Here is a 17,460-nt window from a genome sequence, read left to right on the forward strand (position 1 = left end):
CCTCTCCGCACTCCGGGCCCGCTCCGCCGCGGAAGTTGGGTGCTTTTAGTTTGTTGTGGTGCGGATGCTGCACGTTGCTCCGCAGACGCGGACCACCCCACCAAAAGCACGGATTAACCTACATGGCSTTAATCGGGAGAAATTGCAAAGCCACCCGGTTGTGGTGTCCCCGTTTTGAGGCTCCTGTGCCGGGATGTGCCGGTCCCTGGGACCGAGCCCGGCCCGTGCCCATATCCGAACGCCCTTTGTCAGGGACAGCACATGTCAGAGCTGCGAGAGACAGGTGCTGAAAGTCCTTTKGCGGGGTTTATTTTCAGAACAGTTTTCCCGTCACTCTTTGACAGGCACTGTTTCTGTCCGTGGGAGTCTGCGCTCAGAGCAGCCCCTGCAAAACTCCGGGATGTGGGGGTTGTTTTCGGAGCTACAGACGAGCCCCTCTAAAACCMGGATTCTTTTATCTCAGATCAACAACCTCAGATACTGTTTGTCACCACAGGACATCAAACAGATGGACAGGCGAGCCGGGAAAAAAAAAAAATACACTTTCGGATCAGCAGACTTTATAACTGCACTGAATTTGAAASAGTTTGGATTTTTGAGTGTTTCTCMCAAATAAATAAGSATTATTCTAATCTTATTTGCAAAATGTGTTRTTTAGATGACAAATGYTGAGTCCYCTTTGATAATTTAACAGTGGTTCTRCAATGCTGAAGAACTTGGTAGGAGAAATACCACTTTGGTTTTTTTCAAATTTGGGATTAAAAACATTAAGTACTTTTTTTTATTTCCCCATAAGTTTGACAAAGATTGGCTAAATTTTTTGCCTCTCCAGCTCTTTATTTTTTGAAGGAAACCATTTTTTAYAGTTGGTAATAGAATTTGGTTTGTTTCCTTGTTTGTTTATAGAAATCAGTTTCAGTGTTTCTGAAAGCTGACCTTTGTGTCAAAATCCGATTTAAATGGGAAATTTGCAATCTGCCCTTTCATGTTTGTTTGGCAAACACTCCAGAGTTAATGTTTATTGATCCTTGCAGTGTCTCTTATTATAATGAGTCAAAACTTCCTGTCTCTGCTCATTTCAGGGTTCCCATTCCCCATCTGTTAAGCACGGGAGCAGCATCTCTCTTGGAGGCTCTGTAGAACGTGGGGCAGTAAACATTAATTTATTAAAGAAATGACCTTATCAAAGAGTTAATCACTTCCAACAGGGTATGCCATGATGTGAGCGGGTCTTGCCAGTCTCCAGTCTTCCTTCCAGTCGAAGCCCACTAGCCCAGCTATGATTTTTTCCCTGAAATCTGGCAGGRTTTGTTGGCCAGCTGGTTGTTCCCCAGGGGCTGGGGTCGGGTGTGGATGTCCACAGCCTATCCAAGCATATGGCAGGGTGAATATCAGGCAGGAGTGAACAATCAGAGAGCTGGGATGGSCCCGTGTGAGGCCAGGAGCTGGAATGTCCCAAAGTCACTGAGGCACAGCAGGGAATGACCCAGGCTCGTCTCAGCAGCCAGGCTGCTCCTCACTGCATCACTCCCAAATTTAACTGCTGCTTTGCCATCCTTTGGCTATTGCAGCACAGCAGAGATACCAGTGACACCCGAGGGGATTGCAAGGACCAAACTGAAGTCATCCAACGTTTTACCTTCAGCACATGGCAGAGCTTCAGGAGGCCACCTGCACGTGGCAGATGCTGCAAGCTCCTGTGCCACTTGCAAGGCACCAAACTCTGTGATCTCCTGGCTGATGAACAGGAAGAGTTTCTGGGCTCTGTTTGGCTTCTGCTAAGGACATCTTTTTGATCCATTTTCCAGCCTCCGGGGCTGCTCCTGTCCCAGGAGACTGATAAAGGAGTTCATGAGCACAGAATAAAGTAAAGACCAGAATATTCATGTGTTCCAAACTCCTGGGAACTTGCAAGAGAAGAGAAAAATCTGAAGTATTTTCTCAGTAGGATTTCCTTACTAAGCAGCATTTTTCTCTTGYGTGTAGACAACTGGTTCAAAGCAGCACCGACACCTCATGCCAGGCCCTGCGCTCCTTCCGCTCTGCCCTGGTGTAAACCATGAGCAGATGGTGCAGTGCAGTGGAAAATCAGATCTCCSAGGAAATACAGAGCCAAGAATAAAACACCCTCAAGCAGAAAGCTACATGGTTTATTTCAGGATAAAACGAAAAACCGAGATCCTTGGGCAAAAATTAGAATACTCCTTCAGAGTGGAGTATTCCACTTCTCTGAACTGCCTCGTTCCTTCCTGATTGAGGAAACATCCATCCCTTCACAGCTGAAGGCTCATCTCATTTGTTGTCTTTCAGTTCATTGATCTGCTTTCTCCAGGCTCCCACGTGACTGTTCTTTGCTGAACTAACAAGCGTGGTTATCACTGAATTTTCTTTCCTTTCGACTTTCTTGCACACTGATGACAGACCTTTCAGAATTTCCTCCCACTTCAGCTGCAGCATGACCTGAATTGCATCCATCCTTGTTTAAACCCACTGGGGCATAAACACCCAGCCACGAGAGGTAAGGATATAATGTCAGAACTTTCAGTCTGGCTTTATATTTGTGCATAAAGAGATAAAATACCCCTGAAAATCAGACTGTTTCTTCCATTWAGTGTAATTTGGTGCATACAGTCTCTGGACTTGTAGCCTTTATAAAGTTCTGACATGCTGTCATGGTTTTACCTACTATGCCCCATCCTCAAAATAAAAACTTTTAACTCTGCTCCAGCCAAATTCCAGCTCCTGCCATTCCTCTGAGTGCCAGGAGTAAGCACAGGGAAGCTCCTCGTGCAGCCACTGTGCTGTYTTGTGCTGAAGAACTATTGGATTTCATCTCGGCTCGCTGCGTTTTCGTGACCTAGATCCTGCTCGTACGAGCTGAAAAAATAATTTAGCAAATCTTGGTATCTAAGATTAAAATGGGATGATGTTTATTTATCTGAAGGAAAACAACAGGAGTGAAATACTGGCATTTCTCAGKGTAGAGTTGAAATAGCTGCTCTGACCCGATCCCTGATGTCTGTTTGCTTTTATCTGCAGCTGCATCCATGCCTGTGGTGAGTCCCCCATGGGTTTGAGATTCCATCTGAAATCCGGGGAGTTCTCCCTGATCCTTCTGAAGAAYGTGCCTGACAAAGAACCAGATCCATTCCACAGGAGGGCACTGAAATCAGCCTTAGCTGGATGTGAGACATCACCATCCTCATCATCATTACTTATGACAACTCTGTGCAGCAGAATGGCTGGGAAAAATCCACGACTTTGTCATTACTAAAGCAACATAGAAGATTCTGCTGCTCCAAAGACTTGCTGCTCATTGGGATCTTGCCATGCAGCTTTTTTTCCAGAGGGAAAGTAAATGTGCAGGGTGCTCAGAGTCAATTTTGGGTGGTGAATACGCAGTCACTGTCTCTGCCGGGATCAATGGCCCTTTCACTGTCCTGGGCTTTACTGTACGAGAACAAACASAGTTTCCATGGCAGTGTAAACACAAATACGTCCCACACTCCAAAGAGTGACTCACACGTGCTGCACAGAACAGAGAAACTTCCCTGTCTTAATCTGAAAACATCTGGGAGAGGAGGATGAGATTATCTCACTTTCAAAATATTCTATAAATATTATGTAAACCAGTTTTGCRCCGAATAATTCCATGTCTTGGCAGCTCTGAAAGACAAATCCTTTGAAGGCAAAGGAATAAGACAAGGCTGGTGCCTGTCTGCAGCAGCAATGCCCAAATCTATAATGAATATATTCTTAACACAGGCACAAATGACATGGAAGCCAATTCAAATTATCCATGAGCAGTGTACCTCAGTATTTCAGAGAGTCACAACAAGAATTTAAGTGTTGTAAACGAAAAGTATATTTATAGCAAAAGGTGGAGATGGATAAATCTCTGGGAATTATTGAGGTACTTACAGGTWCTAAGTGCTGGTATTGCAGGTGTCASTCTGAAATAGKCCMAAACAGTGAGAACCTGACCTTGAGWATCAGCAGCATCACTCACAAGTGTCTCAGAACATCCTTTATCTCAGGCTGATACATTCACATACAGATTTGGGGAAAATGAGACCAGCATGGAATTAAAATCAAATACTTGATGTGCACTTTRTAATGGGGACAAAAAAAGCACTTTCTTGGAGGAATAAAACAWGCTCTCAGTGTGTATGGGAGGAAGAATCTTCCCTAGCAGGGCTTTTCTACATCCTAAAACCTCAAGGATTTTTATGACCCCAAGCTAGGGAGTTTATATCCCTTCTGAAGAACCTGTWATTACTGCAGCTCTGAAGGATGTCTCATCTGCTTCTTTTACTAACCTAAATCCTTTCCCAGGACCTACTCTGCCTGCAGAGTATTCAGATTAAATGTCAAGATTTCCAAAGGCTGTGCTKCCTTTGGATCTTCCTGCAAGCAAAAGCCAAGCAATGTCAGGGCAAATCTGCAGATTCCTCTTGGCGGGGCTGACATGTGCACGTCGACAATTCAGAACTCGAGAGGCACTGAGGTAAAGCAAGGCCTGAAGGGTGAAGATTCCTATTTATACCAAGAGTCATGGCAGAGCACTCCCTTACAGAGAGCTCTCCAAAGTGAGGAGAAGAGCAGGGCAGATTTACTACGGGAATAAGGATTTAAACAAAACCTTTAATGGGACCGACTGAKGGATCTGCAGGAGCAGAAATGTGACACAAACCCCTCAGTCAGAGCCAAAACCAGCRGGAGAGGGACAACAGATCTGCCAGGAGTGGTGTGAAAGGTGTCTCACACACAGTGAGGTGGTTTGGGGTCCGTCTGAATGGAACATCTGAAGGAAAATTAAATAAATGAAAAGTGCAGCGTCTCTTTGAATGACAGTAAAGTGTCTGAACGTCTCATAAATGCACCTCAGAGAATAATGCCTGAATCCAGATCACCTTGGTTGTATTGAACCTGCATGAGACCTCAGGGGAGAAAAGGAACAAGTGAGAAAARCAGAGCGGGGAGCAGATCCTGCAGTGGCTCTTGGGGGTTGTTTTGTCGCCTCCTCGCTGCCCTTCCCCCCTGGGAACAGTCCCTCCTCACTGCTCTTCCTTGTCTGTTCAAATCAGATCAATTTAAAAGGGTTATGAAAGGCTGTATTTAATCAAATGTTTGTTATGCCCAGGTGTCTTTGTCTGTCTCCTTTCCCAGATTTATCCAGAGACAATTATCTCACACTGGAGAGACTCTTTCCCCTTGAGGACCAATGAGAGGATCCTAATAAAATAAAAATAATAATTGGAACAGCAGAATGCCTGTAAATCCTGGGGCACAGTCCCAACCACTGGTCAGTGCTCCTTTGGTGGAGAGGATCTCTCCAAACTGGAAATGCTCTTTGTCCTGCAGGATAAAGTGCTCGGTACGCAAATATTCATAGGAAAATATCATMATAATAAAACAAAACTGAATAGAATCTGACAGACTTTTCTCCCCCATCAGGAATACAGACATGAGGAATTTCAAAGGCGTGACCAAGCCTGTGATGCACCAAAGSCATTAAAATTCATTTGGGCTGCCCAAAGAATAATGACACAGTGTATGTGCTTGTACAGTAGAAGCCACTGTGGAGATTTTCCAAATCCCCTTGCAATGAATGGAAGCTGCACGTCCAGAGCCTCTGGAGTGCTACAATCAAAGTTGATATTCATAAAAACCACCCACGATTTCATGTTTAAGTGGTCTGCAGAGGGTAGTAAGTAATGCATATACAGATTAATACATGTAGTGTTTGCTCAGTGAATACTGTATGTTGATTTTTTGTATCAAGTGATTTTTTGTAGGCTCATAAATGGGGTTTGGGCACAGCCGCAGGTCTGGGGGGCTCAGGGATCGYTCGGACACCGCTCAGAGCGCAGGGTGCGGGTTTGGGGTGTCTGTAGGGTCCAGGAGCTGCACTCAGCGATGCTTTGGGGATATTCCGTGACTCCCCCGTGCTGAACGGGACCATTCATTCCCCTGGGCACGGTCTGTCCCCAACCCTGCCCTCAGGCCGAGCCGCGGCCATGCTCCGCCCGCCCGCAGCGCCGCCTCTTGGGGTGTCTGTGCAGGGTCAGGAGCCGCACTCAGCGATGCTTTGGGGATATTCCGTGACTCCCCCGTGCCGAATGGGACCATTCTCTCCGCTGTGCCCGCTCTGTCCCGGTCTGTCCCCGCTCTGTCCCCGCTCTCCCCTCACCCGAGCCCCCGCCATGTTCCCCCCCGCCCGCAGCGTCGCCTCTTGGGGTGTCTGTAGAGAACAGGAGCCGGACGCAGGGCCAGGAGCCGCACTCATCGATGCTTTGGGGATATTCCGTGACTCCCCCGTACCGAACGGGACCATTCTCTCCGCTGTGCCCGCTCTGTCCCCGCTGTCCCCTCTCTGTCCCCGCTCTCCCCTCAGGCCGAGCCCCCGCCATGTTTCCCCCCCGCCCGCAGCGCCCCCTGGCGGCGCCCCCGCCCTCAGCCCTGCGCCTGCGCGGGAATTGCGCCACATCTCGCGAGACTTCCGCCTCCCGCCGCGCCAAGATGGCGGCGCCCASGGAGGCGCGGGATCGGTTCCGCACCCGGGATGTGCTGGTGCCCGGCGGCCCCGCCARTTTCGGCTCTCTGCTGCTGTCGCCGCCCGTGCTGGCGGGGCTGGAGGCTGCCGGCTTCCATCGGCCGTCGCCGGTGCAGCTGAAGGCTATCCCGCTGGGGCGCTGCGGGCTGGGTGAGCGGGCGGGCCGGGCGGGGGGCCGGGGGTTCCGCTGATCCCTGTGGGGCTCTGGCGGGGTTGGGGACAGCCCGGGGGCTCCGCTGATCCCTGTGGGGCTCTGGCGGGGTTGGGGATATCCCGGGGGTTCCGCTGATCCTTGTGGGGCTCTGGCGGGGTTGGGGACACCCCGGGGGCTCCGCTGATCTCTGTGGGGCTCTGTAGGGCCGGGGACAGCCCGGGGGTTCCGCTGGTCCCTGTGGGGCTCTGGCGGGGTTGGGGATAACCCGGGGTGTCCCCTGATCCCTGTGGGGCTCTGGCGGGGTTGGGGACAGCCCGGGGGTTCCGCTGGTCCCTGTGGGGCTCTGGCGGGGTTGGGGACAGCCCGGGGGTTCCGCTGATCCCTATGGGGCTCTGTAGGGCCGGGGACAGCCCGGGGGTTCCGCTGGTCCCTGTGGGGCTCTGGCGGGGTTGGGGACAGCTCGGGGGTTCCGCTGATCCGTGTGGGGCTCTGGCGGGGTTGGGGATGGTCCGGGGGCTCCGCTGATCTCTGTGGGGCTCAGACGGGCCGGGGACACCTCGGGATCTCCCCTGACTCCTTTGGGCTCTGGCGGGGCCGGGCACACCCGGGGGGCTCCCCTGACCCCCGTGGGGCTCTTTGCAGATCTGATCGTGCAGGCCAAGTCGGGCACCGGCAAGACCTGTGTGTTCGCCACCATCGCTCTGGACGCGGTGCTGCTGGAGAGCCCCGCCACGCAGGTGAGCCACTGTGTGAGAGGGAATCGCTCTTTGCTACGGGAAAAATGGCACTGAAGCCTTTGAGGCTTTTAAAATCATGGCGGGGTTGGCTGTCAGCGCCATCCCGCGGCTGTAATCCTCCAATTTAATCCTCGCCCCGCGCAGATCCTGATCCTGGCTCCCACCAGGGAGATTGCTGTGCAGATCCACGCCGTGATCACAACTATCGGGGTGAAGATGGAAGGTTTGGAATGCCATGTGTTCATCGGAGGRACTCCTCTGAGCCAGGACAAAAGCMGGCTGAAGAAGTGCCACATAGCTGTGGGCTCCCCAGGTAGGGAGGAGCTTTGCTCCTGGGTGAACCCTCACAATAACTGGGGCTTTGGAAAGCTGCCTTGGGTTTGTCTGTTGGCTTTAATAGGGTACAGCCTTAAAGGTACTTTAAAAACATTTAAAAGATCATAACTGGAATGTTTTTGAAGGTGTTTTTACTGCTTGTCTCCCCTGCAGGTCGGATCAAGCAGCTCATTGAGCTGGACTACCTGAGCACAGCCAGTGTCAGGCTGTTTGTGCTGGACGAGGCAGACAAGCTGCTGGAGGAGGGCAGCTTCCAGGAGCAAATCAAGTAAGGAAAAACACTGCCCTCATGCCTGTGTTATTCCATGAGGTATGTTTTTGTAAATAATTGCTGTGGTTTTGTGTCACAGTTGGATTTACTCCTCACTCCCAGCCAATAAGCAGATGTTGGCTGTTTCAGCCACTTACCCCGAGTCCTTGGCTGCTGCTCTCACCAGGTACATGAGGGAGCCCACGTTTGTSAGGCTGAACCCCACGGATCCCAGCCTCCTTGGTAAGTGGATAAATAGCAGTTAGAGTTACATGGGTGGCAATAGATGGAGAGGAGGACACTAAAAACAAAACATGTGCCTTTCAAATGCATGATTTTTCATAATTTCACCCATATCTGGGTYGTTTAGTTTATGAATATTGATTCCCAGTGTTGATGTAGTGAATGTTCAGGTGGAACAAGATGGTCTTGAAAGGCCTTTCCCACCCAAACAATCTCTGATTTTATATTTAAAATACCAGTGACAAATGTCATTCTCTGCTTTTTCTGTGCGTTCAAAACTATTTCAGCCTTTCAAGAAAAACATCTCCTGGAGGTTGTTATCTGAGTCTTTGTTTGAAGTTTTCCTGTAGCTGTAGAACCACATGTTTACAGAACTCTCTGCAYGTTCCTATGGCAACCCCTAATCTCTTGTTTTGGTTTTCTGCTCAGGGCTGAAGCAGTACTACAAAATCGTGAATTCCCATCCTCTCCCACATAAAACATTTGAGGAAAAAACKCAGCACCTGCAGGAGTTGTTCAGCAAGATTCCATTCAATCAAGCCTTAGTCTTCTCMAATTTGCACAGCAGGTAATAAATTTTAAATAATATCTGGGCAAAGCTTGTTTGAAAGCAGTGCTTGTAATGTCCACTCGTGGATAAATTTATGAGAGCTGTGAGGTCTCAGAGWAGTCTGCAAATTTCAGGTCTGAAATACAGCCTGAGGAATGCAGTGTGAATTATTGGAAATACAGAAATGCATCCTTGGCTGTAGAGAATAACCAAAGAGATGCCCAAGGGTTTAGGCCTGGGGTTTTAATTCCAGTTTTCATTGTGTGTGTTCCCTCAGGGCTCAACATCTGGCTGAAATCCTGACATCCCGAGGCTTCCCTGCTGAGTGCATTTCAGGTAAATCCATTCACAAATTCTGATTCCACTGAAATTGTGCATAAATGGGACCTAAAATAGGAGAGTTAATTTTAAATCCTGGCTTGCATGGCCTCTGGTTAAATGGCTGAGAATAGCATTTGAATCTTCAGAGGTCTTTTAAGAATCAATCAACAAGCAAAAGAATTATTTTTGTAATGAGTGACCTCAGTTTTCAGGTTTTGTTTGTTCCTTCTTTACTCATTTGGAACTGATGTTTGAAGATGTTTTTAACTTATTTCTGATGATACAAAGCAACCTTTTCTAGAATGTGAGGGACATGAAGATGAAGAGTGTAACCTGCTTGTAATTTCTATTTTTCTAGGCAACATGAATCAAAATCAGCGACTTGATGCCATGGCTAAATTAAAGCAATTCCACTGCAGAGTTCTGATTTCCACRGACTTGGTGAGCTTTTACTCCTTTCAAACAAGCTTTTTGTGGATTTTATTTTGAATTTATTAACTGCTCTGCAAATTTTACAGCATGCAGGAGTATTGCATATAAAGTTACTTCATAGAATTAGGTTTACCTTGGAATTGAAGAGAATATAAATGTGCTGATAAGGCACTGAAAATAAGTGCCTTATTTTCACTGAAGCTTAGAAATCACCCCCATTCCTCATCTGCCTGCCCATGGCAGGGGGTTGGAATGAGATGACATTTTAAGGGCCCATCCAACCCAGCCCATTCTGGTTGATCTGGTTCAGAAATGCTTTTCAATTTATCTGTTGCTTCACAACTGAGAGTTGCTCTATGGAGAGTGTGTTGTGAGTGCCAAACATGTTGGGGTGACCCCGCTGTGGTCCCTTCCTGCCTCCCCGTGTGTGGTATTTATTTCAAGCTCTGTTGAGTTTTCAGTTCTCAGTGCCCTTTTGCTCACTTTGTGCAGACATCCCGTGGAATTGATGCAGAGAAGGTGAACCTGGTCATCAACCTGGACGTGCCCCTGGACTGGGAGACCTACATGCACCGCATTGGGCGGGCTGGGCGCTTTGGTAGGGACAGCCCTGGCACCCTGCACTGTGCCCTGCTTTGCTCTGCTGCTCATCTGCTCTCTTGTGTCTCCCAGGCACCCTGGGTTTGGCTGTCACCTACTGCTGCCGTGGCGAGGAGGAGAACACCATGATGAAAATTGCTCACCAGTGCAACCTGCAGCTGTTGCCTCTGCCAGGTAGGCTCTGTGCTGGGAGGGGTGTTTTTCTCTTGGGCAGAGCTGCAGGCAGGTCTGGGGGCTGCTTTGCTTTTAGTCTGGGTTGTTTACTCTGCTCCTAACTCCTGAGACTGCTGCAGTGGTGTGGAGCTGTGGGAAATGCATTGGGTGGGGAGAGGACATTGCATCCAGTGCTGCTTAAGCAACCACAGAACTACTTGGATTTCCAGAATCTGGTATGAAGCCTTTCTCAAGCTGTAAGATACACCTGGAACAGCAGATTTGCTTCCCTTGCTTGGCCAGAAGCTGTTCTGCTGAAAGGTAGCATTTGCCTTMTTGTCAGAGTCCTAACTYTATCTTTYCAAGCAGGACATGGAAAAYAGATGACAMATAATGTAGTGGTGTTTGTCTTGATCARCCTTTTGATGCCTTCTATAAGGGAAATGTTCTGGTTGTTTAAACTTTCAAGAATTGAAAGGGTTGGTTTGCTGCCCTCACTTAATGTGCAATTTGGAGAAGCTTCACTTGGGAACTCGTGTGAGTTCAGAGGAAAGAATGCACTGATTGAGGCTCCTTGTTTCCCTTCCCTGCAGAGCCAATCCCTCCTGGAATGATGGAGCAGTTTGAAGATGGGGAGGTTGAAGTTRAACCTGCAATACCCACAGCTCCTGTGATGAATTCTGACCCTGTGAATCTTAAACCAGAGGAACCAGTGCTGCAGCCTGTCCAGAATGGCTTTTCAGACATACCTCAGCCTCACTCTAATCTTCMAARGGATAATTTTTCTGTACAAAAGCCRAAAAAGACTCTGAAGCAAAAGCAGATTAAAAAGTGCACAAATCCTGCAAATCTGGAGAAAAAGAGTAGGACCCCYGAAACTTCCACCTGTCTCACAGGACAGAGGAATCAAGTCAAAGCCAGCTCCAGGGTGGATGGACAGCACAGCACTCAGGCTCCAGATGAGGAGGCCTTAAAAAAAAACCTTCCCAAAATTCCATGCTTGTCTTCTTTCAAAAACCACCTCACCCATCCCTGGAGCTTCTCGGATTTTGTTGAAGACTATGAGTATTTCATTAAAGAAGGGTCAGAGAGACAGGTGGAGATTGTAAGAAGTTATTCAGGCCCAGGAGAACAAGATGAGAAGCCCAGAAATGGGGATGTGGAGTGGGAGGAGATGGAACATCACCCAGAGCCAGCAGCAAACGGGGATGTGTCAGCTGAGAGCGATGGCTCTGACAGTTCCAGGGATTCTCTCGACAGCAGGGCCAAGAACTCGAGCCTTGAGGCATTTTCAGCCCCACAGGACACAAATGCTGTGCCCACAGCATGGCAGRGCWGTGCAGGTTTCTGTCCTGCACCACRGGAGCMTCAGGAGCGAGGCCCAAGGCAAAATGGARTGAAAAAGAAAATCCCGAAACAAAACTCCAAACAAAAGAAAAGCCACAACCAYGGATTCTCCAGTCCTTCCACGAGGCAGACTGAAGAGGAGGGGACCTGCAGCTCCTGGGATGATGCTCTGTGTGAGGGCTGGAGTTCTGAGGACTACTGGAAATGTTACTACGAGGCCTGGCAAAGCTACTACACAGCAGTGTCTCACTACAGCAGGAGTTACTGGCAGTTCAGCTGCATGAATGCMTACCAGGTCAGCTCAGTCTATCTCCAGGAGCTGCTCAAAGGTGGGGATTGAGGTCCTGATGGCAGGGACACGACTGGCCATGCTCTGTGACAACAGTGCTGCTCTAAAGGACCTGACAAGAAGAAAATGGTGTCTTTTTATAAGTAGCTGTGTCTGGGAAATGTTTTACACAGGTCCAGTGATGGTGTTCCAATTTGTTAATAAAAGGAACAGAAAGAYAGCTGGATGCTCAGTTGGAATCTTTACAATCCAAAGTGATGAAGGATGACATAAGAAATGTCAGAAAGGAGAAAATACAAAGCAATCCCAGTTGTATTTGATGGAATCCCAGAATGGTTTGGGTKGGAAGGGACCTTAAAGCTCATYCCATTCCACCCCTGCATGRCAGGGACACCTCCCACTGTSCCAGGGTGCCCCAATGTCCAGCCTGGCCAGGGCCTCACCTCCCCCTTGATTGCCTTCCCCGGGAATTTTGGATAATTCCCTATAARACTCCATGATCTGTTCAAAGTTGGTGATCATCCCATTTTCCCTGATTGTCTTGGTGAGCCCCAGGCACTGATCATAGAGGGAAATGAGCATCCCAATGCCTGTATTGCTAATTTCAATCCATTTAATTAACTCTGTCTAAATAACATTTCTATAGCAAGGTGTGCAGCAAGCTGTGTGGTAGAGGATTTAATTATGGAGATRTGCAGCAATCATAATTGGTCTGTCCCTCTGGGTGCAACAATATCAGACTTCCCACACTTACAGGAAAGCTCTAATTAGAAATGGAATTACTTATTAGTGTTAAAATTAATTGATATTTCCTGTTTGGCTTGTAGAGAGCTGTCCTGGGGCACGAGGGGATGAGCTGGCTCCGGGTGCTGACCCTGGCTTGGCTCTCACTCATTTTGAAAGCTTTTCTTTCTGTGCTCTATTCTTGCCTTACACCTTTTGTGTCATAAATGACTCCAGGGAAGAGTTCCCCTYTGCATTAATTGGAAAAGGCCAAGACAGCATGATTTCATTTCCAAGATGAGTTTTTGCAACTCTTAAATGTTCAAAAAGAGATAAAAGATGAACTCAGTATCTGCATTATTGCTCTTCTRTGACATCTCACTGATTTCATTAATGGTTGCTTAGGGAAGAGTTAATTGGTATTTAAATGCAACTCGAGTGGCTTAGGTCAACACCCAAAAGAACCTCCCAGGAGTTTTTTTAGAAGAAATTACAGCATCCTGTTGGTATTTGTGGCACATACTCTGTTTAATCCGGATTGGATACATCAGGTACAGCAGTGGCACAAGACTCAATACTGTAAATGATATACAAGTTTCAACATATGCACTACAATTCCAAAAGAAGACAACAGGAAACTTGGTTCTTCTAGAAAGTTGTTCTCAAATGAAGCTACCTGCAGTTGTGTCCAGTACATTTYGTATCTGTCCTCTGATGTTTGTAAAGCAAAGCCCATTTAAAGTACGAAAATAGAAAATAATAAGGTTGAGAGCTTCTGATAACATAGAACTCCTAAAGAAAAACACCATTGCATTGGAATGCCATACTGGTTTATCAAAAATAGACCATCACACCGTTTTTAGAGACTTGGTTGGTCCGAGGAGCCCCTGGGAGCTCCCAGTYGGGGTTGAACAATGGGGAAGAGCTTTGGGGTGTGGTTGGGACCTTCCCCCAGCTGAGACTGGAATAGCACTGGTTTAACCCAAAGTGGGAGGGGACACTGCACACAGATACACACAAAGGGACAGACCTGACTGAGAACAGGAGGAGRGATTTTCACCAGCTCTGTCACCTGCTCTTTTGTTCCACCTGAAGCGTTTCTGGCACAGGTTTCACTCCCTGAACAGAAGCWGCAGTTCTGGCACTCCAGAATTCCCTGTGGGATTTTGGGGGGTCATGAATTGAGCTCCATTTAGTGCAAGAGGAAATGCCAATTGCTCTGTACAATTGGCACAGAGGTGAAATTACTTTTTGGAGGTCACTTAGTGGTAGGTCAGGAAATCAGGACTGCTTTGCCTTTGCTCTTGCAGTTTTAGAAAGAACAAATCACCATGGGCAGTGTTTTTGGCAAATACAAAGCCTAAAAACTTGGGCTTTAAACCCATGGGTCTACTGCAGTTGGCTCCAAGTGTTGGAGAAAAATAAGTGTTTGAAACCAAAAAATTAATTGAGCTAGAGTGGATGGGTGAATCGTGTGGAAAAGGTGTTTTAATTCCCTAACTTTAAAAGCAGAATTAAGTTTGCAGTTCAAAGCCACTGATATTCCCCAGCCCTGCACGAGTGCTGACTTTGTAACTCTGCCTTAGTCCAACAGATAAAAACACTACAAAGTCCAAGGGATGTTGTAATGCATAAATTAAATGTGATTTTTTTTCATTTCCTGAATTTTCTTAACAATACATGTAAGATGCAACATATTGGCAACCTCTTTACTTAAAAAAGCAAAACCTTGAAGGAAATTTGCTTTCTTTAGCTGGTTTTAATCTGATTTTCAGGCACACACCTAAAACTGTCTAGATTAGAATGACAAGAGCTAGATTGCAGTACAGGTTGAGGTTAAACAAGTGGCATTGATTAAATTTAATCTTTGTGGCAAATTACAGAAAGATCTATTTGGAATTATCCATTAAATTTATTCCACACTAAAGCCATTTGTGTTTCTTAGGTTGTCCTTTCCCCTGTTTGCCTTTAACTAAAGTAATTATTTAATARATAAAAGTAGTCCCTGGGATAAGAATTCAGAGTAGAAAGTTTTATATTTCTCACGTGGAAAGGAGAGTAAATGGTGCAAGAAACTAAATTCCAAAAGGGGGGGAAAAATAAGGAAAAAATTACGGYTGATTGGGTGGGGGGAAATCCTTGACTTTGAGGGCTCTGACTCTGGAATGAGCTCTCCAGWGAGCAAATTCTCTCAATTCCTGCGAGAATTTGAAGTCTAATCTAGAAAAGTAACCCCATATCACAGTGAAAGATCTTGTGGATGGATTAAATGGTTAAATTCTTTAATGTTTGTGTACCAAAATGTATTATCTGTGGGTTCTTTAGAGGTGTCCTTAAGATTTTTAAGGAAAATGAAAGCAAAAGGTGGATTTTGGAAAGAAGGAGATGGAAGTCAAAGCCTATGTGTGAAAGGTATTTTTCATTATTTGCTGCCAGCTGGGTGTGAATCCTGTTAGCAGCTCAATGCCAGCTGAGAAGAGAGGAAATCTATTGATAGAATAGGCTGAAAATCTGGGAAAATACCTTTCCCTCAGAAAAAAAGCTGTGGAAAGGAAACAAAACKCTCAGAAAAAGGAGTTTCTCCTTTGATATTTATAATATTGCTTTAGGAAAGTCTGAAAAAATAATGCCCTTCCACTTGCTTTTTGTACAAAAAATCCATTTTTATCTCTTTTTTTAAAGGAACTTTTCTAAAGCTATAAAAGGCGTGAAGGAATGAGAAGAGGGGAAGGTTTTGAAGTGCTCTTGTGCCAGGCTCACCAGGMTGTGGGGCAGAGGGAACCCTGGGCACGGGGTCCTGCTAAGGCTGGGCATTGCTGGGGGAATGATCCACATCCTTCAGGTGCAGCTCTGCTTTGGGGAATCTTGGCTTTCTCTGAAAATTCTGAGTTTTGGGGAAGCTGTTCTTAGGTCAGGAATGTGGGGTGCAGTGCACTCCCTGCTCTGCCCTGTGTCCCTTTGCCCCATTTGCGCCCCAGAGATGTTCCCTGGCAGCCCCTCCAGGGATGGATCCCTGTCCCTGTGATGCCTGATGATTTTTGCTTTTCCTTTTTGCGCTTTCTGTACCCTCTATGCATTCACCTGTACCCCTTAGTCCACATGTTTATAATTCCTGGAGCCTGATATTCCAGTTTAGTTTAAGAGTTCTGCTGGGCACAGACCAAACATCCTCAGGAAGGGCTCAGTGTGCCCTGTGCTATCTTAAACCCGAGCTCAGCCTTGGGTGAAGCCTCTGTCCAGAACATCTTGTGTAAACTGAGCTCTGGCCTCATCCAGGATTCATTAGAATAGGGGGACATCACTGCATTTGGGAAGTTTCTTATTGGGGAATCCTGGATAGAAATGCTAATTCCTGAAACCTATAAAACTTGTATCTTATTGGGGAATCCTGGAGAGATTTGCTAATTCCTGAAACCTATAAAACTTGTATCTTATTGGGGAATCCCGGATAGATTTGCTAATTCCTGAAACCTATAAAACTTGTATCCGTGCTGTACATGTGAGTGCATTCTGCCATCAAGTTGTGCACCTGAGATCCCAAATCCCAAGGTAAAACCCTTTTTATTCCCTTAACCATGTCTGTGTCATTATTAAAAACTGCCCTTTCAAGGCAACACCTGCAGCTCTGCTGGGGTGGGCACTCAGCTCCTCACAGTGCAGTTCCAGGCGCTTTCTGAAACATTCAGGTGATTTCTGAGGATAAAGGAAGCCAATGCCTCCAGTTAAAATATTTTTATCCCAGTTTCTCTGAGCTCAGAGTCGGTTCATTTTGTGTTTTCCTGTGCTGAGGATCTGACAGTGTGGGGCAGCACCTGCCCAGGGCTGTGCATTCCCCAGCAAGGACAATTCCTGTTGTGCAAGAGAACAGAGCCCAAGCAGCCAGCCAGAACCTCCTGGAACTGGCTTTCCTCCTTTTAAAAAATCTTTTAAAATTCAATGTTGTATTCTCTTTTCCAAAAAGCAGCTTGATTGACAATTAAAAGCCCCAATAATGCTTTGGCCAAGGGCTGCCACGAGGGCTATTTACAGACAGAGGTGTGAAGGGCCCTGTTCACCACTCCACACTAAATCAGGAATAAGGAAGGCAGCACCAAGAATCCATGTGGAATCCCTGATTCTTTGTGATTTTTATTCCTGCCCCTGTCAGCATGGGGGTGTTTCACCCTCACTCTGTGCCAGTGGAGATGAGGTTGCAAAGGTGGCAAGTGGTGGAGAGCAAGSCCTCTGATCTACAAGGGCAGGGGTGCTCAGATGGTGACAGTGAATGAAATTAAAGCAAAAATCAAATTAAAACATCGAGAAAAAAACCTCAATAATGGTCAGATTAACTGCAGTATAACCTCCTACAGGAAGCAGCAAAAGGCAGAGCATTTCAGTCTTTTAAAACAGGACTAAACAATTTTGGGTAAGATATTACAGCACTGGAATAAATGACGAGAAGCTGGTGCAGCTACTGGAGGCTCAGGCACAGCCCTACTATTCCCAGGATKTTCTGGGATTCTAAGGAGGGATTGAGTTAATGCATCAGCCACACTCACTCACAGCAGGAGTGCTACCAAAGCAGGGCCAGCTCGGGGTCATCAGCATTAATTACCTAATGTATGATCTGTAATTAATTACATGTGTATGTATATGTGCATATCAACAGTACATCAGGAGGGGGCACGACAGGTGCTAAAGAAAATCATCCCTTTGCTGAATCAGCCTCAAACACACTTTGAGCCATTGTTGGTGAATTCAGAACAGGACATGGGATGGTGTTCAAATTC

General features: G+C 46.9%; 1 protein-coding gene across 1 annotated transcript; it reads left to right on the top strand.

The window, feature by feature from the left end:
* The first annotated feature begins 6,508 nt into the window (after window positions 1-6,508).
* Window positions 6,509-15,764, top strand: DDX20 (DEAD-box helicase 20). Its single transcript, XM_057387715.1, has 11 exons — window positions 6,509-6,706; window positions 7,353-7,447; window positions 7,592-7,760; window positions 7,937-8,051; window positions 8,134-8,276; window positions 8,706-8,844; window positions 9,104-9,162; window positions 9,506-9,588; window positions 10,072-10,177; window positions 10,252-10,353; window positions 10,926-15,764. The coding sequence occupies exons 1-11, from the start codon at window positions 6,523-6,525 to the stop codon at window positions 12,017-12,019; spliced, it is 2,289 nt and encodes a 762-aa protein (XP_057243698.1). The 5' UTR covers window positions 6,509-6,522; the 3' UTR covers window positions 12,020-15,764.
* The last annotated feature ends 1,696 nt before the right edge of the window (window positions 15,765-17,460 follow it).

The sequence above is a fragment of the Malurus melanocephalus genome, unplaced genomic scaffold, assembly GCF_030028575.1.
Source record: "Malurus melanocephalus ecotype Western Australia unplaced genomic scaffold, MMel_1.1 scaffold_1322, whole genome shotgun sequence".
NCBI classification, from domain to species: Eukaryota; Metazoa; Chordata; class Aves; order Passeriformes; family Maluridae; genus Malurus; species Malurus melanocephalus.